The 24,519-nt window shown below is 38.0% G+C and overlaps 3 protein-coding genes across 3 annotated transcripts; all 3 read right to left on the bottom strand.

Moving 5' to 3' along the window:
- Positions 1–6,262: 6,262 nt before the first annotated feature.
- LOC142529174 (protein LURP-one-related 12-like) lies at positions 6,263–7,290 on the bottom strand. The gene is made up of 2 exons (XM_075634633.1): positions 6,920–7,290; positions 6,263–6,789 (listed from the first exon to the last, which is right to left on the bottom strand). Exons 1-2 carry the CDS (start codon positions 7,184–7,186, stop codon positions 6,397–6,399), a joined length of 660 nt encoding a protein of 219 aa, XP_075490748.1. The 5' UTR covers positions 7,187–7,290; the 3' UTR covers positions 6,263–6,396.
- A 9,585-nt stretch (positions 7,291–16,875) lies between these two features.
- LOC142529569 (pseudo histidine-containing phosphotransfer protein 6-like) lies at positions 16,876–17,982 on the bottom strand. Its single transcript, XM_075635137.1, has 4 exons — positions 17,884–17,982; positions 17,634–17,767; positions 17,388–17,531; positions 16,876–17,272 (listed from the first exon to the last, which is right to left on the bottom strand). The coding sequence occupies exons 1-4, from the start codon at positions 17,950–17,952 to the stop codon at positions 17,125–17,127; spliced, it is 495 nt and encodes a 164-aa protein (XP_075491252.1). The 5' UTR covers positions 17,953–17,982; the 3' UTR covers positions 16,876–17,124.
- Positions 17,983–19,254: 1,272 nt separating this feature from the next.
- LOC142529351 (uncharacterized) lies at positions 19,255–23,314 on the bottom strand. The gene is made up of 4 exons (XM_075634862.1): positions 22,587–23,314; positions 21,811–22,462; positions 20,832–21,077; positions 19,255–20,601 (listed from the first exon to the last, which is right to left on the bottom strand). Exons 1-4 carry the CDS (start codon positions 23,312–23,314, stop codon positions 19,255–19,257), a joined length of 2,973 nt encoding a protein of 990 aa, XP_075490977.1.
- Between the last annotated feature and the right edge of the window lie 1,205 nt (positions 23,315–24,519).

The following is a 24,519-nucleotide window of genomic DNA, read 5'->3' as shown; positions in this document are numbered from 1 at the left end:
CGTGGATCGGACCCTAAATTTCCCGTGAGTATCACTTGGCGCCGTCTGTGGGAACTTTTGAGTTAAGACGTAGAGATGGTAGGGAGGAGAGGGAGAGGGAAGAGCCACCTCAGCATCATCGCGTCCTCAGAGGGGACCCGAACCATCTCGCGCTGAGGTGGGACAGGAACAACCGCATCTTGAGACGAGACAAGAACAACCTCGTCAAGAGGCCAGAACTGAGCAGCCCATCCACGAGACGAGGGCCGAGCAAACCCGTCCCAATGAGAATGTGGGAAACTTGACCCTGGAACAGCTTGGCCAATTTATCACCCGAACAGTGGATGAGGCCATGAAGAGGAATCAGAGTCTATGTTTGTAGAGGAACAAGCCGCCCATCAGGAGCGGGAGGAAAATGTTGAGGTCCATCATAGCAGGGTTGAAGAGACGCAACCCCTCCAGAGTGGGGAGATTAGTGAGATGGGAGAGATGTGGAAAGAGATAAGGAGGTTGAGGGAGCAGGTGGGAAGCAGGGCGCCGGTACCCAAGAGAGGAAGCCCTTTTTCACTAGCCATCTTGGAGGAAGGGCTTCCTCCGAATTTCCGACAATCAAACGTTGGAGAGTATGACGGACATACAGACCCTGAGGAACACTTGGGGAGATTTGAGAATGTGGCTCTGTTGCACCAATATTCGGATGGAGTCAGGTGCAGGGTGTTTCTGGGCACGTTGGTGAGGTCAGCCCAACAATGGTTTAATACCCTGCAGCCCAACTCCATACAAACGTTCGAGGATTTCTCTGCAGCCTTCTTGCACCGATTTGCCAGCAGCAAGAGGCATCAAAAGAACTATTTGAGTTTGTTTGTGATGAAACAGCAAGAGGCTGAAACGTTGCGGGAGTTTGTCCAGCGCTTCAACACTGCAGCACTAGAAATACCATCGGCTACCCCTGACATCATGATAAGTGCCTTTACACAAGGACTAAGGGGAGGAGAGTTTTTTAAGTCGTTGGTCAAGAAGCCTCCGTTGAGCTATGATGATCTGTTGGCTCGAGCTGAGAAATATGTAAACTTGGAAGATGCCCAACGGTACAGAAGGATGGAGAGCCGGCCCGGAGGAAGTAGAGTTGAGGGAGCGGAGAAAGGAGGAAGGAAGAGGGGTGCGGGGGAAAGAGAGGAAGACAGAACTAGTAGTAGAAGACAATTCTCATCCCATGTTCCCCTAGATAGGAGTCGGGACGAGGTGATGGAGGTGAGGGAGCCCGCGGGGAGGTGGGAGAAGTCGCGAAGGGTTGGGTACAGTGCTAGATTATCTTCATGGGATAGACGAGAAGGATCCTCATTAAGGAGTCGACAAAGGTCTCGCTCGCCCCCTAGGCGTGGTCAAGGCCCTCCATGGATAAATCAGAGGATGGGTGAGCAGAGAGGGGAAGGTGGATGTCAAGATGTCCCTCAGGAGCTCGTGGAACCGAGGAGGGGAATGAATGAGGATAACCACCCTACGAGAGGAATGATTCATATGATCTCGGGGGGTGCTACTGATGGAGACTCTGGGCGAGCTCGGAAAGCACATGGGAGAAAATTGGAGAACTTTGAGATATATAGTGGTGCAGACTTACCACAAGACCCCGTCATCAGCTTTGGGCCGGAAGACCTCCGGGGCGTTGTGACTCCACATAACGATGCCTTGGTGGTGACGGCCACCATTGCCAATTATGATGTGGCAAGGATATTTATTGATAATGGAAGCTCCGTGAACGTCTTGTTCAATAGCACGTTGGATCAAATGAAGATGAGAGGATTTGAGTTTGAGCCGGTATCCACCCCGCTGTATGGGTTTGCAGAACACGTCATCTTGCCTTTGGGTCAGATTGTTCTTCCCCTATCCTTGGGGACTGATCCTCGGCGGGTAACAAAGGTGATAGCCTTCACTGTAGTAGATACCCAGTCAGCGTATAGTGGAATTCTAGGACGACCAGCCCTGAAGGATTTTAGAGCAGTAGCTTCCAGTTATCATCAGAAGCTTAAGTTTCCTGTGGGAAGAGGAGTTGGAGTCCTGTGCGGGGACCAAAAAGTCGCACGTCGTTGTTATGAAAGAATCGTGAAGGAAGAAGAAAAGAGAAGTCACGAGCATTCGCATGGAAGCTTGAGCTCAGTCTTGCAGTTGTAGAGTCATTCGGAGAAGCTTCAAAATGGGTAACTTTGTCCTGTGGAGGTACAAGAGGAGCTGAGAGGAAAGTTGGAGAATGCGCTGGGTAAGGCTCTAAAGAGGCATGGGAACGCTTACCACCTTAGAGAACATCTTTACTTCATTTTTGATGTATTTCGTTCCTGAATTTGTCTTACGTTATTAGTTGATATTTAATAAAGCCAAGTTCTTATATTAAGTTCGTGGTTGTTCTTGTATTATGAGGATTATATGAATTTTATTTTACCTGCTTAGGCTGCGCCTAGTAGAGGAGAAGAGTGGGGGGGAGAAAAGTTAAATTTTTCCTGCTAAGGCATCGCCTAGCAGAGGAGTAGAGGCTGAGGTGGAGAATATTTATTTTCCTGCTAAGGCATCGCCTAGCAGAGGAGCAGAGTCGGCGATGAGAGGAGCAGAGTGGAAGAGAAGAATTTTTATTTTCCTGCTAAGGTATCTCCTAGCAGAGGAGTTAGAGGGTGGGGGCGTTGAATTTTATTTTCCTGCTAAGGCCCGGCTTAGCAGAGGAGTTAAAGGGTGGAGGTGATGATTCTATTTTCCTGCTAAGGCCCGGCTTAGCAGAGGAGTTAGGAGATGATGAGGTGAGAGTTTGATTTTTCCTGCTAAGGCCCGGCTTAGCAGAGGAGTTAGAGGGTGGAGGTGCTGACTTTATTTTCCTGCTAAGGCCCGGCTTAGCAGAGGAGTTAAAGGGTGGAGGTGTTGATTCTATTTTCCTGCTAAGGCCCGGCTTAGCAGAGGAGTTAGGAGATGATGAGGTGAGAGTTTGATTTTTCCTGCTAAGGCCCGGCTTAGTAGAGGAGTTAGAGGGTGGAGGTGCTGACTTTATTTTCCTGCTAAGGCCCGGCTTAGCAGAGGAGTTAAAGGGTGGAGGTGTTGATTCTATTTTCCTGCTAAGGCCCGGCTTAGCAGAGGAGTTAGGAGATGATGAGGTGAGAGTTTGATTTTTCCTGCTAAGGCCCGGCTTAGCAGAGGAGTTAGAGGGTGGAGGTGTTGACTTTATTTTCCTGCTAAGGCATCGCCTAGCAGAGGAGTTAGAGGATGGAGGTGTTGATTTTATTTTCCTGCTAAGGCCCGGCTTAGCTGGCTTAGCAGAGGAGTTAGAGGATGGAGGTGTTGATTTTATTTTCCTGCTAAGGTATCACCTAGCAGAGGAATTAGATGGAGGAGTTGAATTTTATTTTCCTGCTAGGGCCCGGCCTAGCAGAGGAGTTAGAGGGTGGAGGTGTTGAATTTAAATTTTCCTGCTAAGGTATCACCTAGCAGAGGAGTTAGATGGAGGAGTTGAATTTTATTTTCCTTCTAAGACCCGGCTTAGCAGAGAAGCTAGAGGGTGGGGGTAGTGAATTTTTATTTTCCTGCTAAGGCATCACCTAGCAGAGGAGCGGAGTTTGAGAGGAGAAAAATGTTATTTTCCTGCTAAGGCATCGCCTAGCAGAGGAGAAGAGTGGATGAGGAGAATTAAATTTATTTTTCCTGCTAAGGTGTCACCTAGCAGAGGAGTTAGAGGGTGGAGATGTTGAGTTTTTATTTTCCTGCTAAGACATCGCCTAGCAGAGGAGCAAAGTTTGGGAAGAGAAAAATTTATTTGGTTAGTCGATAACAAAAGATGTTTACGGGGAGCAGAGTTTACGGGGATCGACCTGCCCGGTCAGGTCGCGGGGATCGACCTGCCCGGTCAGGTCGTGGGGGTGTGGGGGCAACGCCCCCATAATTTTTTCAGAAATCACACAACCATTCGCAAGGGAATATATCAAAATTCTCAACGTACTGGACGAGCGCTCGCTGCGTTGGGCGAGCGTGAAGAGGCGAGCGAGTGGCGGCGGGCTGAGCGGGTGTGCGAGGCGAGATGGGGGGCGCTGGACGAGCAGGCGCACTTGGGCGAGGGTGGAGCGGCGTGAGGCGTGCTAGGGGCGCCGGGTGAGCGCTTGGCTGGGCGAGCGTGGCGCTCTGCGGGGGCGAGCGTGGCGCTCGGAGGGGATGAGCGCTTGGCTGGGTGAGCAGGCGTGCTGGGGGCGCCGGGCGAGAGCTTGGCTGGGCGAGCAGGCGTGCTGTGGGCGTCGGGCGTCGGGCGAGAGCTTGGCTGGGCGAGCGTGGCGCTCGACGAGGGCGAGTGCTTGGCTAGGCGAGCGTGGGCGCTCGGCTGGGCGAGCTTAGGCGAGGGGGCGAGGTGGCGAGGGCGAAGCTTGGGCGAGGTGCTGGCAGGCGAGGGGGCGAGGGGCGAGCGTGGCGAGGAGCTGGCGCGTGGGCTTGGGCGAGCTCGGCTGGGCAGGGAGACGGCGAGGCAGGCGAGGCGGGCGTGTGGGCCTGGGCGAGGGGCGAGCGTGGCACCCAGCAGGGCGAGCGGGAGGATGGCGAGGCGCGACGCGCGGGGCTGGGTGCCTGGGCGAGCGAGGGGCTCGGATGGGCGCTCGGCTGGAGACGAGGGGCAGGGGGCTCGGCTGGGCGAGCGGGAGGATGGCGAAGCGCGGCGCACGGGGCTGGGCGCTTGGATGCGTGGGGCTGGGCGAGCTTGAATGGGGTTTCGGCGAGGGTAGCGAGGCGAGGACTCGGGCATGGGGGGGAGAGCTGGTGAACGAATTGAAGAGAAAACTATAACAAGATTGCGATATGATTTAATTTGTTTCCAAATCTTTGGAGACTGACAAACGACCGGAAGAAAATACACAACTCGTACCCGGTGACCCGAGGACAACACATCTAATCGAACTTTGAACCTACGATTCAGTTCGACTCGGGAGGGGAGACTGGTGATACCCCATGGATGGGCCCATTACCCTTGGCCCATCCCTAGCTCAAAAGGAAGACAAGCCCATCAAGGGCCCATGTATTCTCCTATAAATACCAGGTTTGAGTGTTCAGTTAGGGGATTCACTATATTATTTTCAGCAGCGCCCTTAGCTGCTCCCCCATATATCCTCAGTCTCTGACTTGAGCGTCGGAGGGGCTACGCCAGGATACCCTCCTGGCCCCCTCCTAACGGTCTTATTTGTGATTTCAGGCCCAGGGTAATTTTGGAGCCCGTGTCTGGATTAGTGACGCTTGCGTGGATCGGACCCTAAATTTCCCGTGAGTATCATATATATACCTCGATTGCGATTTCGACGTCGGTCGAAAAGAGTGCTCTTTTGTGTCTCTAATCTCACACTAGATCCTACCTATGCGGTTATTAACTTTTTTTAATGTGTTTAAATAATTTACAGTCTCTTTTATTTAATTTTAATATAATATTTGGATTAAATTAATGCACTTTTGTAATAGAAAAATAAACCAACTAGATAATATTGAAAAATATATATTTTAAGAGTTCATAAGCTAATATTTTAATTATAATTTTGCAAAAGATTATTATACTTTTGAAAATAATGAACATCTGATCTATTTTTTAAAAAATTTAATAATTAATTACACTTAAAATTTTACACGAATATCAGAAATCATAATCTTGGAGTTAAAGTAATATTAATATTATCTTTTAAGAAAAATCTAAGGCAAGTAGGCAACTGTGCATACGTTAGTTGTATTTAATTTAATTTTTGAATGTACATACGTTTTATAAATTTTCAATTTTAATATGATATTTTATGATTTGAAAATTTTTTTGTTTAGTTTTTCTTTCATGTGGATAACTTAATTAATTGTGGTGCATATTTATTTTACTGATACAAATACTTAGAGACTAGAGTTATTATATATATATATGAATCGATTCATTTTACCTAATTCTTAAAATACAATTTATCTTTGAAACTTTTCATAACATTATATTATACATCAAATAATAAGACTTTGAAAACTTAAATTCATGAAACTTTTATATAATAAATAACTAAATATATTTTGTCATATTTATAATAATAAATGTAATTTTATTACGTAGCTTTGCTTTATATGAATGCATATAATATATATATATATATATATATAACTAAATATGATTCATCATTCTCTTCATAATTTTCCGTTTTAACCGATCAATTTGTAATTAATGATTTGATTATACATTAATAAAGTTACAAGTTTTTCTGTAAAATATATATATATGTGTGTGTAACTATGGACTATGTATAAAATAATCTGATTTAACATGAATTATTAATTATATTTTCATTACGTTTAGTTCGCCTAAAAGTGGAATTAAAGAAGTACTAATAATATGTTTCAAAAAAAAAAGTACTAATATAATATAAACTAACACAATAAAGATTTGATTAATCCTTATTGGCGGTGTACACTGTAATTCCAATCCCAGCCGGCGTAATCACCGTCGCCGTCGATCTGATCGAGCACCAAGACCAGCGCCATTACGAACGCGCCGCCGAAGCCCGGCTTCAAAGAAAGCAAGAAAACGTCTTTCCCCAGCACAACATTGGTGGAGGCATCCACTTTGCGGCGGATCTTTGCCACGGCTTCCTTCTCCGCGTTGAAAACGGTGCAGCTCCGGAAAGCGAAGGAACCCTCTATCTGGTACTCCTCGCCTGTATTGCTGTACACTTCGACGGTGATTGCTGACCGCCCGATTAACGAGGACCTGCGCACGCTGAACAGTGGATCATGCCCCTCCATTCTCTCCCCGGCGAACCCTTCCCACCTCTGATGCAAACTCGGCCTCTGCTCCAGAAATTAAACAGGTGAAACAAGGGATCAATCAGTTAAAAAATTCCAACTCTTTTATAAAAAATCATTAAAGTTTTCGATAAAAGTAAAACTTTAGGCTAGCAGCTGGCCAATGTACAATTACCTTGCGGCGGAGAGTGAGGATGCATCCGCCTGCGGCATCCATAAGAACAAGTTCAGTAGCCTCCCCAGCATCCCGGCCGTATGAATCGACCCTGAAAACGAGTTCACCTTTGGAGTCATAAGCATTGAAGCCATCTCCAGAGAAGAAAAACGAAGTTTTCCTGACAGTAAGATGGATTTCTTCTTTGTACACATATCCTAGCTCCACCATGGCCAGCTCATTCTTCACGATTTTCTTGGCTCTGGGCTTCCAGCTCCTTGAAGGCATGATATTATTTCAGTTTTGGGGAGAGCAAGAAAAATGGAATTGTATGAACTTGGAGCAGAAGTGAGTCAGAATGTGGACGGGGGTGCTGCGTAAGGAAGAGGAAGCCGAAGGGGTGGAGTTTGGAAAATAGTGAAAGCAATTATATATTCTTGAGCACCAATATCAATGGCGCTTATATCCACTCTAGTTGATCTGGTCTTCTCTTTTTTTGTTTTTTTTTAGTGAAAGCAATTTTTTTAAGGAATTATATGAATACATATACACTAAAAATTACAAAATTACATATTCGGTATATTTTTTAGGTATCAAATTTTCTTGAGTAGGTCTCTTGTAAGATGATGTCATAGATTTATATTCGTGAGAATGATCGACCAAATCCATAATTATAATAATATAAAAATCTATCTTACCAAATTAATTTGTGAGACATTATCACAAGAGTTTTTGTGAATGATGTTATATTATATATTAAGTTTAGGATAATAAAGACAAATTAATATGATAATGAATAATTTTAATCTCCAAAATACCTCTATTTGGAATGACAAATTAATTTATGTGAATTTGTTTTTGAAAAAAAACTTATTAAATTCTGAAAATTTTTTTTAATATTACAAATTTTAAATTTAATTTTTTAAAAAAAAACATTTATATATATATAAAATCGACTATACAAACCACAAACAAATGAGGAAAAGTACTTTTATATAGAATATGATTACAAGTAGTGGAGATGCTATTTATGTGAACTGTGAAAGGAGTTGGAGATATGTTGGGAATCGGCTTTTTCGTTGAGCAGGTCTCTTGTGAGACGGTGTCACGAATCTTTATATTTGAGACGAGTCAATCCTAGCGTTATTCACAATAAAAAATAATACTTTTAGCGTAAAAATTAATATTTTTCATGGATGACCCAAATAAGAGACATGTCTTATAAAATACGACCCGTGAGACCGTCTCACACAAGTTTTTACAATTTTTGTGTATTATTAATTTCTTTTGACATGACATATTTCGTTTATTAAATAGTTTTTACATGCGTTTTGCGCATTCATTTGAAAGACGCGTTTTGTGCATTAATAATTTCTTTCATACACTGATTAAATATTTTTAGGCTTTATTTACATTTGGTCGAATATTTATATTCCATTTTCCCCTGATAATATCCAATATATAGGCACAAGATTTGATTGCCAAATGAACTCGTCCGTGGTTGGAGTGCAATAGACTTTTCCCATTTTTAGAGAGTTCAAATTCACGTATACACTTCAATATTATAACAAAAAAGATTACCATCTTCGTTTCATGTTATATAATATAATATAATATATAAAATAAAAGAGTATTGAAAAAGTACATTAATAGTTTGTAAAATTAGTTTCCAATTCACCAACTTTGTGCAAGTTTGAAAACCTTTTTGTTTACTATATGAATTTTTGTGAACCAACTTAAGTTTCCACAATGATGCATCACATCATTTCATCGATTCATGATATATCAGTCAATTTCGTTTTATGTTATCCATATTATATTCATATATAATTTATCTTCTTGTCGATCATCGAACGTCACTTTATAATTAAATTTTTGACAAATAGAAATTCGCAATTGTATGTTATATAAGTGGATGCAACTCTCATGTTGAGAGAAATATAATTTTCGTATTAAATTTTTTTTTCAAAATTAATTCTTTCTTGTTGGGATGATCTTGAATAATTAATTTTGGTTTTGTCATTTTAGATAATGTGATAATTATGATAAGATTTTTGTGATGTGGTATCTTTGTTTAAAAAAGACTTTATTTCTAACAAAACTATTACTTTCCATATTGTGTAGGTTCTCTTGTTGATAAACTCATGGCTTTAAATAAGAGGATTCATCTCATGCAAAAGAGAGGTGATTTATGCAGAAGCACATACATATTATTGCACATTTGCACTCCAATAAGCTCTAGAGAAAATAATCTATAATGTTGTTGCTGATCGAAGAGTGCTGAAACCACGTATTGCCGTGATTGTTGGAGTCATCTGCAGACAACAACTGTGAAGGAGTTGGCTGAAGATTTGTTTTTGTTGCTCCAATTTTGACATCGTGTTTTGCTTCCTTATATATTGTTTAATGTGGTTCTTTGTAAGCAATTTATTTTCTCAACGTATTGAGGAAATTGGTCTTTGATTAAAATCATTGGTGTTGATTTTTGATTAAACTCGTTGGTTTTCTAGTGATTATTTTTACCTTGAGTCACCGCGCAAGTATTTATACTTGTGCAAAATTTATTTCGATACATCGTATTTACTTAAAGTCAATTTGTGTTACCAACTTATATATTTCGCTGCATGTTGTCTGAAATATTGTAACATTTCACGTAACACTTAATTCTGATAAAAACAAATTTACGATAACATACGATTTTACTTGTTTTGTTGTTAAACAAAATACATCACATACCTTACACATATCAATAGTGAAACACGACAAATCTTATGTATCTTGTTATTCATAAATTATTAGTGTTTTTATAATCGAGATATGACAAAATCCAAGTAAATTTCAAATTTTCTCGCATCCAATGAACTTTTGTTTAAGTTTTGGATCCTGATTGTAAGAAAAACGTGACACATATTAAAAGAAGTAGCGTGTACAAATTGATATTGACGACGGCCAAGAAAATTTAGATGCGTACACGATTCTTTTTTTGACTCTCGGCTCTTGCATTAACTCATTGATGGTATGAGACGCCTATATATACAAGCGTTTGAGGTCCCTAAACATACAATCTCATAGAGAATAATACACCATCTATAGAGATATTGGAGTGTTTAGAAGGCTTCAATCGGAGGAAAATCATAATACTTAAAGATGATTCAATGGTTGGAGGTAACGCTCGATCTAGCTTCCGCATATTTGATTATCATGTTTATATATGTTCAGAAACATGATTTAGAGAAAATCTCTAACATTTGGTATCAGAGCCGTTGTAACGTACCGTACTTTTACTATTCAAAATTTGCGGAAAAATTAAAAATTTTCTTAAACAATTCATGAACCTTCAAAATTTGATAAAACAGCTGTTCATCCTCAAAATTGTTGCAACAGGAAAAATCTCGAAATGATGTCTACCAAAAGTATTTTCTCGACCTCAAACAGTAACATAAAATCAGAGTATTTAAACATTTTCATAAAAGCTTAAAACTTGGGCGGTCCTCGGGTTGAGCCTCCTCCTCAGTCCAAGCCTGCTCCTTGGTCCCCACCCCTTGTCTCCTCGAAAACATCATCACCTGCATCGATCAAGTCTAGTGAGTCTAAATACTCAACACGTATAAACTGGGAGTAACAAGTACTACATAATAAAACCGCATGCAACTTTAAAATAGGTCATACATAACTTGAAACTTTGAACTTACACTTAAACTTGAACTTACATACGTACATACGTAGACGTGCCATAAACATAAAACTTTTCTTAAACATGCTTGCATACTTGTACATACATGAACATACATAAACTTCATCATTTTGAGTAGAGGCATGTTTCAAAGCAAGTGACCCATAACATAATCGTCTGATCAGACTAAACCACAGTACTGGGCTGACAGGGACGAATCCACTGCCACATACATGAGATCCTCGTTCATGCTTTAACGGGGTGGGTTGGTCCCCGTTCATGATTTAACGCTTTCCAATCCTGATCTAAACCCGTTCATGCTTTAATGGAGTGGGTTGGTCCCCGTTCATGATTTAACGCATTCCTACCCCATACATAAATTGGTCACAAGACATTTAGCATACCTCAAAAACTTGAAAATATTTTCTTGCACGTCAACATACTTACTTGGCGTTGAGGGATTCGTTGGATTTCATTTGGGGCCGCTGCTGCACATACTAACATGAATTTAAATACTTAACTTGCATAGCTTAGACTTAGGCATACGTGCTCACCCCAGAATTCAATAAATAACTTAAGACATTCTAGAACACTCGAGACTTGACATCATTTAAATTATCGTACTAACCCAAGGCATGAAACTCCAAAACACAAATAAAATTTCCCAAAAATATGAATTACACGGACCCCGTGCCTGGATCCGTGTATGGGTCCGTGTAGGTGCGCAAAAGCAATACTCGTGAAGAAGAAAGGGCACGGACCCCTTGCCCAGGTCCGGCTCCGGGTCCGTGTAGGTGCGGTGAAATTTGTCGTGAAGAAAAGGGAAGGCACGGACCCAGTGCCCTGGTCCGTGTGGGTGTCCATGTAGGCTCGCAAATTTGACACCGTGAAGGAAACAAAGGCACGGACCCCGTGCCCTGGTCCATGTGGGGGTCTGTGTACCTGCGGGAAGTGCAAACTCACGAGAATTCATTACATGCGATGCTTATCATTCTAAACTCGATTGTACGGACCATGAACCGACCCTCGAGACCCATCCTAGTATACCCTAACATTTGACCAAACTCGTACAAACACCCCAAATCAACGACGTCCATCCTACGACACATACAATTCAAAAATACGGTAATTGACATCAATTCGTTTCCTATGACTTCTCATGAATTCAAGTGCCTATCGACACTAACCGGCAATCCAAATACCAACCCAACATCATACTAAGCATACCTATACGTAGCAGCGATCACCCGTCGATCCCCAACGAAGCCTGCAACATTAAAACTTCAAGACGCATCAATATCATAATTTTTAGGAAAAACGCAGTTTGAGCAGTCTCACGAACAACGCCATAACTCACTCAATTTTTATCCAAATATTTCGAATTTACTGTCAAATCGAAGGTATCAAAAATTTCTACAGTTTTCATGTTGAAAGTTTTCTCAGAATCACGACCGAAAAATTTCAGTTTTAAAAATGACAGCAAAAACGAGATTTGAGATCTAAAACTTCTTTAAAATTGATCCAAACATCATTGATCAAACTTCTACATATCACACATGTATTTTTACGCATAAAAAACAACACAACGCATAATATGACGAGATCGATGCAGAAATAACAGAATATACGTGTCTTATGATGGTTAGAAATACCAATATGACAATACTGACGCGAGGAAATATTCGAGGTTGCTTCGGGACGAACGTGGCACCGTTTTCTTGCAATAAAAATCACCGAAAGCTTGCTGGAAATCCAAAAGGGAGGGTGGCTGCTCAAGAGTGGAGGAACCCTAGGTTTTCTCTTTTAAAAAAATCTGAAAATAAAATGTGTAGGTGTGTGTTGTGTGTTTTGGTGTGTGTAAAAATGTGTAAGTGTGTGTGAGTGTGTGTAACATGTGTGCGTGTTTTAATTAGGAGTAATTGGTGCTAATTTAACTAATTAAAATGCTAACAAAAGTTAACTCACACTAATTTAATCAAACTCCTCAATTAAAAATAAGTACACACAAATTTTAACTTTTAAAATCTTAAAATCACCTAATAATTAAATTATGCTATAAAATGCTAAACTTAATAAATTATTTAAAATTCCCCAACCTCAACTTAAAAATAAAAATACCGCATTTAAAAATTGTCAAACTCGTCACTGGTCTCTAGTCCTCGATCCCACCTCGAATGATCGCCTGAAACATGACACTTGAAAAATATTTTAACGTGCATCACATAGACATAGACAATTTAAAATAATGCATTTAAATAAATCATGCCCCACTAAGACTCAATTTAATAAATGCTTTAATAATTAAATAAATGCATGGGTTATAAGTGTACTGAATTTGGGCTCTACAGCCGTGATACCTCTGCCTTGAAAATATTTGTTTTCATATCATGAAATTTTGAGAAAATAATTTTAATTTTTTCGTAAGAAACTTGAAATTTAAAGGACGAACATACAATATTCAGAAACTTACCTGAGAATTTTGTTCTTGTTTGCACTTTGGAGTTCTCGGCTGAAATCTTGAAAATTAAATAAAATTTCTGAATTTACGAAAGTTTCTGAAAATTGATATTGCATACTCTGTGTTGAAGACGGAGAGTTTGATATCAAATAATACATATGAATGAAAAGTATCGTGCATGTAGAATTATTTCAAATGGGGCTCACACCAATAAATTTGATAATAATATATGTATTTAATACATGTAGCCTACATGTTTTCAATTGTATTAAATTACGTGGAGTGTATGATTTGAGATCCACAATTGAAGCCTTCAATTATTATGCAAATAATAATAATATTATTTTTTTAAAAAAATTATTATTATAATATTGTTATTGCGTCGGTGATTCAAGTTTATTATTATTTAATGTGTTATTAAGTTATATGTATAATTCGGTATACATATAGCATTTGGTTAAATAATTTGTACACGTTAAAATAATTCCAAGTTCGACATAATTTCTAATACATGTTTAGAAATTATTTTTGCATATTAAATATAATGTCAAATATTATGGATAAGTGTTTGATGTGTACATGCAAATTTAATATTATGTTTGCATTTATTCTTAAAATTTAAAATGCAAATAATATTGAAAAATAATTGGTACATCAATATTCACCTTGTGTTCATATTAAGTTATATTAAGTTGTTTATAATTTGAAATGAACATATCAAGTAAGATGTGAATATAATATTATAAAATATTTCAGATGTTCACAAATGAACAAATAATCTTCACTTTATCACTACTCTGATAAAAGAGAAAAACTGATGAGGAGTCCACATTTTTATGTAAATGTGATCATCACTTTATCACTCTCTGATTGAAGAGAAAAACTGATAGGGAACATATTTGTTTATATTAAGTAAAAATGTGAATATAAAGTTATTTATTGAAAAATTTTGACTTATAAAAATTCACATAAACGTGGATAATTAAGTGAATAATAATTATAAGGTGACATGAGAAAACAAGATCTGGGGGAGTTCTTCATAGATCGGTTTAAATTGCCTTGACTTGCCACTGGTCTATCTGAGGAATGTTGCTCTGACTAGAAGTTAGGTATTTAAAGGGTCTTAGCACTACCTATCTTTCCTGGGAGCACTCCTGGAAAATGTTGATTGTGTTACTAAATATTATTATATAAAGATTTAAGTAAAGCCCAAATTTTGTCTAGTGATCCGTATAACTTCACATAATTAAGGTTTAGCCACAACACCCTTAATTATGAGAAATTATACATCAAGTCATATTTGGATCACATTAAGGACATTTATTAAGTATAAAAATAAATAAATAAATAAAATTGTCTAGTGATCCGTATAATTTTAAATAATTAAGGTTTAGCCACATCACCCTTAATTATGAAAAATTATATATTAAGTCGGTAAGGATCACATAAAGGACATTTACAAAATCAAAATTTATGTCTAGTGAACCGTTTAATTTTAAATAATTAAAGTTTGGTCATAGCACCCTTAATTATGCAAAATTATACATTAAGTTGGCTGAGGATCACATGAAAGACATTTATTAAGAGCATAAATATTTAAAAATTTGTGATTTAATGTCTTAGTGATTCGTATAATTTTAATTTATTAAAGAATATCTATAACATCTTTAATTGAATTAAAATTATACATTAATTTTTAATCACATTTAGTTATAACAGACATAAATTACATAAAATTATTCATCATTTTGATAATACTTTGAAAAGAATAATTATGAAGAATAAATATTTTATGCATAAAGAATTTAATATCCTAGTGATTCGTATGATTTTAATTAATTGAAGAGTAGTCACATCATCTTTGATTGAATTAAAATTATACATAAATTATGAGGATCACATTTGATTATAAGGGATATAAATTGTAATAAATTATATTTAAACATTGAAATTTATCCCACAAGAAATTTCGTTATGTTAAATATAATTAATTAGGATACAATATTGAATTATTTTCTTAATTTGTCCACATAGATTAAGATTGAATATAATTCAATAGTTATTAAGTTGTATGAATCTAATTGAATTAAAAATTCAGTCCACAGACAATTTTTATGTCAGTGATTCATATGAAGATCATGATTTACATGGGTAAAACATGACATATGGTTTATTGCTTCATTTAATAACATTAGCATGTATTCATTAATTTTGCAGCATATTGCTATTACTCTGATATTAATTTCTTGAGAATGACTTGATTAGTGGGAGCGATCAAATTCAGAATATTGATCATTATGATGTTCATTCATCCACACAAGTTATATGTATTGATTGTTATTCACAACATCATCAAATTAAAATGTGTGTTGTGAAATCAATCATATAAATTCCAAAAATTGTTGGCCATGATCTCGTAGTTCTTAATGCTCGTAAAAATATTGAATGATAAAAGAATTCAATAGCAAGTAATGAAGTCTGAAAGTTGGTTCAATTGTTATTCATTTTTAGATGAGGTACCTTCAAGGGACCAAAGATTATATACTTATGTTCAGACGAACTGAGAATTTGGAAGTAATTGGCTACTCTGATTCAGACTACGCTGGCTGCATTGATTCACGAAAATCCACTTCCGGATATATTTTTATGCTAGCTGGTGGAGCTGTATCTTGGATAAGTGCAAAGCACACATTGACTGCTACTTTCACTATGCATGGAAGCTGAGTTTGTAGCTTGTTTTGAGGCAACCTCACATGGTGTATGGTTGAAGAGTTTCATTTCGAGGCTTAGAATTATGGATTCTATATCTAGGCCATTAAGAATATATTGTGACAATTCAGCTGCTGTTTTTATGGCTAAAAATAACAAAAGTGGTAGTCGAAGCAAGCACATCGACATTAAGTATTTAGCCATACGAGAACGTGTTAAAGATAAGAAGTTACTTATCGAACACATTAGCACTGAATTGATGATTGCAGATCCTTTGACTAAAGGCATGCCACCATTGAAATTTAAGGATCATATAGAAAGAATGGGACTTGGGTCCTTTATGTAACTTTGTTGTAAGAACAAATTAATGAAACTATGATGTGATAGTTTCTCATATTTATTGTGCACACATTCATTGATTTGAGATATATCAATAAAGTTGGACCTCGAATAAACATAATGTTTATTCATTAAGTTATACAGATTGAGAGATATAATACATTGTAATACATGAAAGATAATAATCGTTTTTTTAGATGAACTATCTCCATGATTCATGTATTTTATTTTCTCTTATGGTGAATTAGAGATATATGTGTCAAGTGAAAGAATGTAAGAAAAACGTGACACATATTAAAAGAAGTAGCGTGTACAAATTGATATTGGCGACGGCCAAGAAAATTTAGATGCGTACACGATTATTCTTTTGACTCTCGGCTCCTGCATTAACTCATTGATGGTAAGAGACGCCTATATATACAAGCGTTTGAGGTCCCTAAACATACAATCTCATACAGAATAATACATCATCTATAGAGAGATTGGAGTGCTTAGAAGGCTTCAATCGGAGGAAAATCAGAATACTTAAAGATGATTCAATGGTTGGAGGTAATGTTCGATCTAGCTTCCGCATATTTGATTATCATGTTTATATATGTTCAGAAACATGATTTAGAGAAAAACTGTAACACTGATTTCCTGCGATATTATATTGATTCATAGTTTCACACAATAATAGCACGGATTGATATTTATTACACACAACTCTTTCCCAACACAACATTAATGCTTTGATTTGGAGGTTGGGAGCATTTCTGAAGTTACAATTCGATTCTCCGTACTTTAATTTCTGGTGAAGAATCCCAAATGCAAACAATAGAAAGGCTACCGATTCAAAGAAATTTATGGCATATCTTTTTTATTAACTCCTGACGATCTACTAGTGTCACTTTCAACACTTTTTCTTGCTTACATTAGAAGTAACAACAACCCTCACATATTTGTTTTCGAATGATCAATTGAACATGTTGTAATAAAAACACGAGTGTGTTGCTCTAGACGTAACACAGATTGTAGCCGTGCTAGAGATCATGAGTTAAAAGCTAGTCAAGTTGTAGGATTATTTGGCTGCTGTTGCATGGGGTATCTGATTGCGGATGCCAGGATCCTCTGCTGTTCAATCTGAAACAGTTCATGCAGTTTGCTCTTGAGGTAGCAGTACTCGTGTTCCAAAATCTCCAATGCTTTTAAACACCTGGTGTAGTTTAACATGGGAGAAACCAAATTAGAGCAATGTGTTAGTTTTTCATCATACTTGTGATAATCTTTTCTAAATGAAAAGATTTTGGAAGAAGAGGGAAACAACCCACCCGGGCCTGCTATTTTGCTGGGAAATAACGCGAAAGGCGACGCACACATTTCGAACTCTTTGCGCACCAACGCTGGAACTACTCCCGATCAGCTGATTCAAGTGGATTCCTACTTTGTTGTAATCCAACAACTCTCTATCCACCCTTAAAACGCAGACACAAAAAAAAAAAAAAAAAACCATAATTCGCATAAAACCCTCATTCAAGAAAGAGCTTTTGATCAAATTACGGCAAGGAAATACGTACAGAAGCTGATCTCTGAGGTTTCTCAAGAGTTTCTCGGTCTCGTGAAAGTATATGTTAACCACCTCGGAAACGAAGTTCGGAGACGATTCGTCTTGCAGCTGTTGCAACTGCAAGAACTGCTCGTCCAACACTCCCTAACATAACATCAAATAAAACACGTACACCCATTTAACTTGTGCTTAAAACATTTTGAATACACACACCCACCCAAGAAAGAGTAGATTTAGATGAGTTAAAAAGGAAAATGGACCTGGTGGAAGAGTAGATTGAGCAGCCGATTCATGTCGGCCCGCAATAGCTCCTCATTGAGACCCAACATCCACAGAGGTAGACCCGTTTTGTCTGGTTCCTAAATCTCGAATCCCGCAAGGCTGTTTACACAGAACAAATCGAAGATGAAAGAAAACAGAGTTCACAATTAAGTTTTCATTCTTCTTTTCACCTTTTTCTCGAGGTTTATTAACGGAGGATTTTGGCCTTACTCCGCTTGTTCACGAGATGGTCATGGGAATGGAATTGAAGGGGCAGTTAAAGAAAGAAATTTAAAGAGTGGCAGTGGATTAGACCACCCAGTAAATGACTTAATTTCTATAATAATTGACTTAATATAACTAAAATTAAAATAAAATACTAAAAACATAATTTTTACATTTAATTTTATACTAAACTCTTTTATCTATACTGTATATAAATGTTAATGTATTTAGTCATCCGACTTTGTGACATTAATTTAGTTTTACGAGAATACCTTGTTCATTTAGATGAGTAAATTTTTATGACATTAATTTAGTTTTACGAGAATACCTTTTTCATTTAGATGAGTAAATTTTTTCATATAATTTACTAGTAACTGCAATATCTAATTCACTTAAAAAATTCAAAAATTCAAATATAATCTTTACAAATAATATATTTAATATAATTACTTTATCTTTATCCAAATAATAATTAAAAATTATAACAAAATTTTATGAATAAACTCGATCTGTTTATAATCTCATGATTCATGTACATAATAGTCATTATTTTACACACATATCATATATGGTTCACCGGCAAATATAAAGATTCAAAGTTGATCGCGACACTTCATCACACGTTTTAGAATCTTGAATAATGAATATCACCCACACAAGTGGTGAAAAATATTCTATATTTTATTATTTATCTTTGCTAAATGAAAAGTATTGAGAAATTGAGCTCCCAACTTCCCGAAAATGGAAATGAATATTATTGTGGAAAAAATGTTTTCAAAATTACAGTACAGAGCTCCTAACTAATCTATTTATACTACGTAATCCTTGAACTAAGTTGTTATAAGGTAAAACACGTTTTAACACTCCCCCTCAAGCATGGAAAAGATCAAGTATTCCAAGCTTGCACAACAGGTGTTGATGTTGACTCTTGCTCAATGCTTTTGTGAACAAATTCGCTGGTTGTTGATTTGTAGGCATGTAAGATGTCTCAATTAGCTTGTCCCAAATTTTCTCCCAAATTAGATGACAATCAATTTCTATGTGCTTTGTTCTTTCGAGATATAATGGATTAGCCGCAATATGTAATGCTGCCACGTTGTCACAGTACATCTTCACAGGCAGCTTCAATTTCATTCCCATATCTCTTAGAATTTCAACAATCCAAACCACTTCACAAATTGTGTTTGCCATTGCTTGTACTCGGCCTCTGCTGAGGATCTTGAAACCGTGGGTTGTTTCTTGGTCTTCCAAGATATCAGAGATTCACCTAATTTAATACAATAACCAGTTACCGATCTTCTGCTCATGGGACATATGCCCCAATCAGAATCACAAAATGCTGTTAATGAGAGTGAGCTCTGCGAAGAAAGCAAGATTCCCTGTCTGGGTGTGCCTTTCAAGTACTTTAAAACTCTTACAGCCGCTTCCATGTGAGATGTTTTTGGGTTATGCATGAATTGACTCAATAGTTGTACTGCAAAACATATGTCCGGGCGTGTGACTGTAAGATATATCAACCTCCCAATTAATCTACGGTAAGAACAAGGATCATCAAGTAGGGGATCAAGTGAACTCTTCTGTCCAATGCTGTCATCATATTTTTTTGTAGTTAGCTTCAGATTCTGTTCCATAGGTGTGTCAAAAAACTTGGCACCAGCAAGCCCTGCTTCTGAGATGAGTTCCAAGGCATATTTCCTTTGATTCAAACAGATTCCAACCTTCGATCTAGCAACTTCAATTCCCAGAAAATACTTTAAGGTTCCCAAGTCTTTGATCTTTATTTTCGGATGCAAATACTCTTTTAGACTTGAGATTGAAGGCTCATGATTCCCTGTTATAACTATATCATCAACATAAACCAATAAAATGGTTATGAAGTCATGTTCCTGTTTCACAAATAAGGAATGATCATGTAGTGATTGTTTAAAACTAGCAAGTCTCATGTATTGAGAAAACTTCATGTTCCATTGTCTCGAAGCTTGCTTGAGACCATATAAAGATTTTGTTAGTCGGCATACTAACTCCCCCTCACTTCGAATGCGAGTAGTGATCTCCCCCTCACTTCGAAAGTGAGTAGAGGCCTCCTTTAGACGTGGAAGACCCTCAGGCAAAGCCATGTAAATTTCCTCGTCGAGGTCCCCTTGGAGAAAGGTATTTGTCACATCCATTTGATATAGAGGCCACTGACAGATAGCAGCAACACTAAGCAAACAACGGACAGTGGTAATTTTAGCCACCGGGGAAAATGTATCATGGTAATCGATCCCATGAAGTTGGGTATATCCTTTGACAACAAGGCTTGCTTTAAAACGGTCAATACGTCCATCAGCATGATATTTAACCTTATATACCCATTTTTTGCCAATAGGAAGTTTACTAGGAGGTAACTGAACAAGATCCCAGGTGTGATTGGCATCCAATGCCGCTAATTCTTGAGCCATAGCCTCTTGCCAACGGGAATCAAGGACTGCTTCTTGGTAGGTAAGTGGTTCCTTGATGGACGAAATGTTGGACAGAAAAGCTCTATAGGAAGGAGATATGTTAGAGTAACTAACATAATTGGCAATGGAATTAGAGAGGAATGCATGTGTTGTGAGGAAGAACAAACAAAGTCTTGAGTCCAAATGGGAGGACGAGACTCTCGGGATGAACGTCGGATATGTGGTGTTAGGGGAGCAGATTGGGAATGGATTTGTTCAGGGAAAAAGGAAGAAGGACAAACGTCCGCATCAGGAGACAAGGCTGGCAAGGAATTAAAAATGGATGCAGGAGCAGGGGTGTGAGAAAATGGAAAAATTGATTCATGAAAGGTGATATCACGAGAAATAAAGATTTTGTGAGTGGTAAGATCTTGAACTCGATATCCTTTTTGAGTGGATGAGTAGCCTAGGAAGACACAGGCAGTTGCTCGAGGAGCAAACTTGTCACCACGTGGCAACACCGAGGCATAACACAAGCAACCTAGCACCTACAAATGAGAATAGGAAGGTGGGCAATGAAATAATTCCTCACAAGGAGAATGATTTTCAAGAAGAGAGGTAAGGGTACGATTAATAAGATATACTGCTGTGAGAACACAATCACCCTAATATTTGTGTGGGAGGGAAGCCTGAAGTTTCAAGGCACGAGCCACTTCCAGAATATGCCTATGTTTTCGGTCTACAAGGCCATTCTGTTGTGGAGTGTAAGGACAAGAAGATTGGTGAATAATGCCTAATGAGTTGAGAAGGGTAGTGCATTCAGCCTGGAAAAATTCAGTGCCATTGTCAGTCCGAATGAACTTGACAGAGGCAGAGAATTTGTTTTGAATGAGAAGCAAAAAATCTCTGAAAGTAGGGAACACATCAAGCTTGGAATGGAGGAGATAAACCCAAGTGGCTCTTGAGAAATCGTCCACTATGGTGAGAAAATAACGCTCTCCATTGTACGTTGGTGTGTTATATGGCCCCCATATATCCAAGTGAAGTAGTTGGAAAGTATGGGTGGATTTTGAATTCTCTCTTGGAAGGAAAAGGCAGTCTAGTTTGCTTAGACTTTGGACAAATACCACAGTGAGGCATATTAAATTCATGGGACAAAAAAGAAAGCAATTTCATTCGAGATATTGAAATGTGTCCAAGTCTTTGGTGCCAAAGAGTTTCATTATTTTCATGACAAACATGATTATTTACAGCTGAAAATAAAGATGGACATAAAGGTACAGAGGAATGCAAAGAGCAGAAATGGCGATGTTTATCCTTGGAGTGAATGCTTGAGTTGTCTAGGTGATATAGGCCATTTCTTTCTTTACCAATCCCCATTATTGTCCCAGTGGAGAGGTCTTGAAACACACAAAAATTGGGATAGAAAGTGACACAGCAGTGATGGTGTTTTGTAAATTGGGAAACTGATAAAAGATTATGCTGGAAATCAGGGACAAAAAGGACATGGTCAAGGGTGATGGTATTGTTTATGTCAACCGGTCCTACATGAGTGATTGTGGTGGTATGACCATTGGGCAGTTGAATGGATCCCATGGCATCAGCATATGGCAAAGAATTACGCAACATGGTGTGATGACCAACCATATGATCGTTGGCCCCTGTATCAATAATCCAACTAGAGCCAGAATAGGAGCTGTTACCTGCCATGTTAGCCGAAGCCACACCTAACTCGTCTGCTGGTTGGTCCTTTTCAAGCATCTTGAGTATAGCTGCATATTGTGCTGGAGTGAAGAAACTTCCGATGTTAGAAGGTATGTCAACTTGATCCACCATGGCTTGTGGAGTCACTGAAACATTGGCTCTCACCATTGGTTTTTCTTTGTCATACCAATCCTTAGTGTGTTTTTGATTCATTCCTCTATTTGGACCCCTATACAATCGATGGCCAGGAGGATAACCAACCAATTTGAAACAAACTTCTTTATTATGTCGAAGCATATTGCAATGTTCGCAGCGAATATTACCACGCCTTTTATCTTGTGCAGAAAAAAAACCAGAGGAAGGAATCACCGATTGAGATGGCATAGGACAATATACTTATGTGGGATTCTTCTTGATAGATAATAGCAAATGCTTGGGCGACAGTGGGAAGGGGAGTCATCATTAAAATTTGACTATGAATGTGAACATAGCTATCATTCAACCCCATTAGAAATTGGAGGAGTTTGTGCTGTTGAATATATTCCACATATTTCTTTGCTGCTTCACAAGAGCATGTTGGCAAGGCAACTAATGACCCGAATTCATCCCACAATTGCCTCAGCTTCGAATAGTAGACAGAGATAGAGTTGTTACCTTGCACTAATTTTCCGATCTCCCTATGTAATGTGAAAATTCTCGAACCATTCACCTTGTCGAACTGTTCACGTAAATCTTCCCAAACAGCGGCTGCATCAGTGGAGTATACAATGCCCCCAAATATTTCCTTCGATACACTGTTCATTAACCATGAAAGCACAATAGCATTGCATCGCTCCCACTGTAAAATAGTATTGGCTCCAGGTGCAGGCCGAGAGCAACTACCATCAATGAAGGCTAATTTATTTTTGGCGCGTAATGCGATAACCATCGCGCGGCTCCAGATTCCATAATTGTCAGTGCCGATAAGCTGCTCATTGATCAAATTAAGACCATGAGTATCAGATGGATTCACGTAGAGAAAATCATATGGATCAGTTGGAATGGTGTGCACTCCCCATGGTGAAGTAGAAGTAGAAGCCATTACGAAGAAAATTGGGAGTAGAATCGGAAGAAAAAACCAATCGATACACTTCGATTGATTGGTAAAATCAGGAGAATGAAGCTCGAGCGGAAGATCCCAAAACTTGGCAGTTACATTGCTCTGATACCATATTGAGAAATGAAGCTCCCAACTTCCCGGAAATGAAAATGAATATTATTGTGGAAAAAATGTTTTCAAAAATTACAGTACAGAGCTCCTAACTAATCTATTTATATTACCTAATCCTTAAACTAAGTTGTTATAAGGTAAAACAAGTTTTAACAAAAAGTTAAAATCTCTCATTTGAATATATTTTTATTTTAATAGAAGAACAGATTTTGATTTAATTTAAATATCCCTCATTTAAATTCACGTTCAAAACGATAGTATAGAAAGTTACTGCGCGTGGTTGAAATCGAGATGAATGTGGGGAATCTACAAGACCAGAGCTGGTATTTAGTCCTTCCAACATTAGTGGCAGCTACTTCGGATAGGATGTCATTCAATTATATATTATTTCATCCAAAATTTTATGATACGATCTCACGAATCAATTTTATGAGACATATTTTTTATTTATGTCATTCATAAAAAAATATTATTTATTATTGTAAATCACATAAACCTTACTATATTTATTATTATTATTTTGTGGAAATGTCGTCCAATTATTTTAGTTATGTATTCCATATTTTATATGCTTGAATGGTACACTTTTTGTTAGGCAAAAACTTGTGTGAGACGGTCTCATGGATCGTATTTTGTGAGACGGATCTCTTATTTGGGTCATCCATGAAAAAATATTGCTATTTATGCTAAGATTATTAATTTTTATTGTGAATATCGGTAGATTGACCCGTCTCACAGATAAACATTCGTGAGACCGTCTCACAAGAGACCTACTCTTTTTCCTATATTGCACTATCATATTGATCTTTATAATCTATAAAATTCAGTAATTGGTAAAAATTTGCAATTTTCGTTTGATTTCAAAAATCTTGTATCTTCTAATCGGAACCAACAGTGACCAAGATTATCATAAATTTGTTCTATCCCTTCTTCTTAATGTTCCCTTGGTGGTAGAATGAGTGAGACTAGTTCGTTATTTTTAATTGTTAGTTTTTTTTTTTGACGTGATGTTGATGATTTTCCATTGAAAAAATGTCTAAATTCGTCAAAAATTGAAATATACATATCTAAAATCG

Source organism: Primulina tabacum, chromosome 16, assembly GCF_025594145.1.
Source record: "Primulina tabacum isolate GXHZ01 chromosome 16, ASM2559414v2, whole genome shotgun sequence".
In the NCBI taxonomy this organism is placed as follows: Eukaryota; Viridiplantae; Streptophyta; class Magnoliopsida; order Lamiales; family Gesneriaceae; genus Primulina; species Primulina tabacum.
The sequence above is the reverse complement of the archived record's forward strand: the minus strand, read 5'-3'. Positions and strand labels throughout refer to the sequence as shown.

What these genes read in the sequence shown, in the direction of transcription:
- LOC142529174 (XM_075634633.1), bottom strand. Translation starts at nt 7,186, where the DNA reads ATGCCTTCAAGGAGCTGGAAGCCCAGAGCCAAGAAAATCGTGAAGAAT. An exon ending in TCCTCACTCTCCGCCGCAAG is followed by an intron (nt 6,790 to 6,919) that starts GTAATTGTACAT and finishes TTTCTGGAGCAG; the next exon opens with AGGCCGAGTTTGCATCAGAG.
- LOC142529569 (XM_075635137.1), bottom strand. Translation starts at nt 17,952, where the DNA reads ATGTTGGGTCTCAATGAGGAGCTATTGCGGGCCGACATGAATCGGCTG. An exon ending in TCAATCTACTCTTCCACCAG is followed by an intron (nt 17,768 to 17,883) that starts GTCCATTTTCCT and finishes ATGTTATGTTAG; the next exon opens with GGAGTGTTGGACGAGCAGTT. An exon ending in CAGCAAAATAGCAGGCCCGG is followed by an intron (nt 17,273 to 17,387) that starts GTGGGTTGTTTC and finishes AAACTACACCAG; the next exon opens with GTGTTTAAAAGCATTGGAGA.
- LOC142529351 (XM_075634862.1), bottom strand. Translation starts at nt 23,314, where the DNA reads ATGGCTTCTACTTCTACTTCACCATGGGGAGTGCACACCATTCCAACT. An exon ending in TCTGCTCTTTGCATTCCTCT is followed by an intron (nt 21,078 to 21,810) that starts GTACCTTTATGT and finishes TCTCATTTGTAG; the next exon opens with GTGCTAGGTTGCTTGTGTTA. An exon ending in CCTTGTCTCCTGATGCGGAC is followed by an intron (nt 20,602 to 20,831) that starts GTTTGTCCTTCT and finishes TCGTCCATCAAG; the next exon opens with GAACCACTTACCTACCAAGA.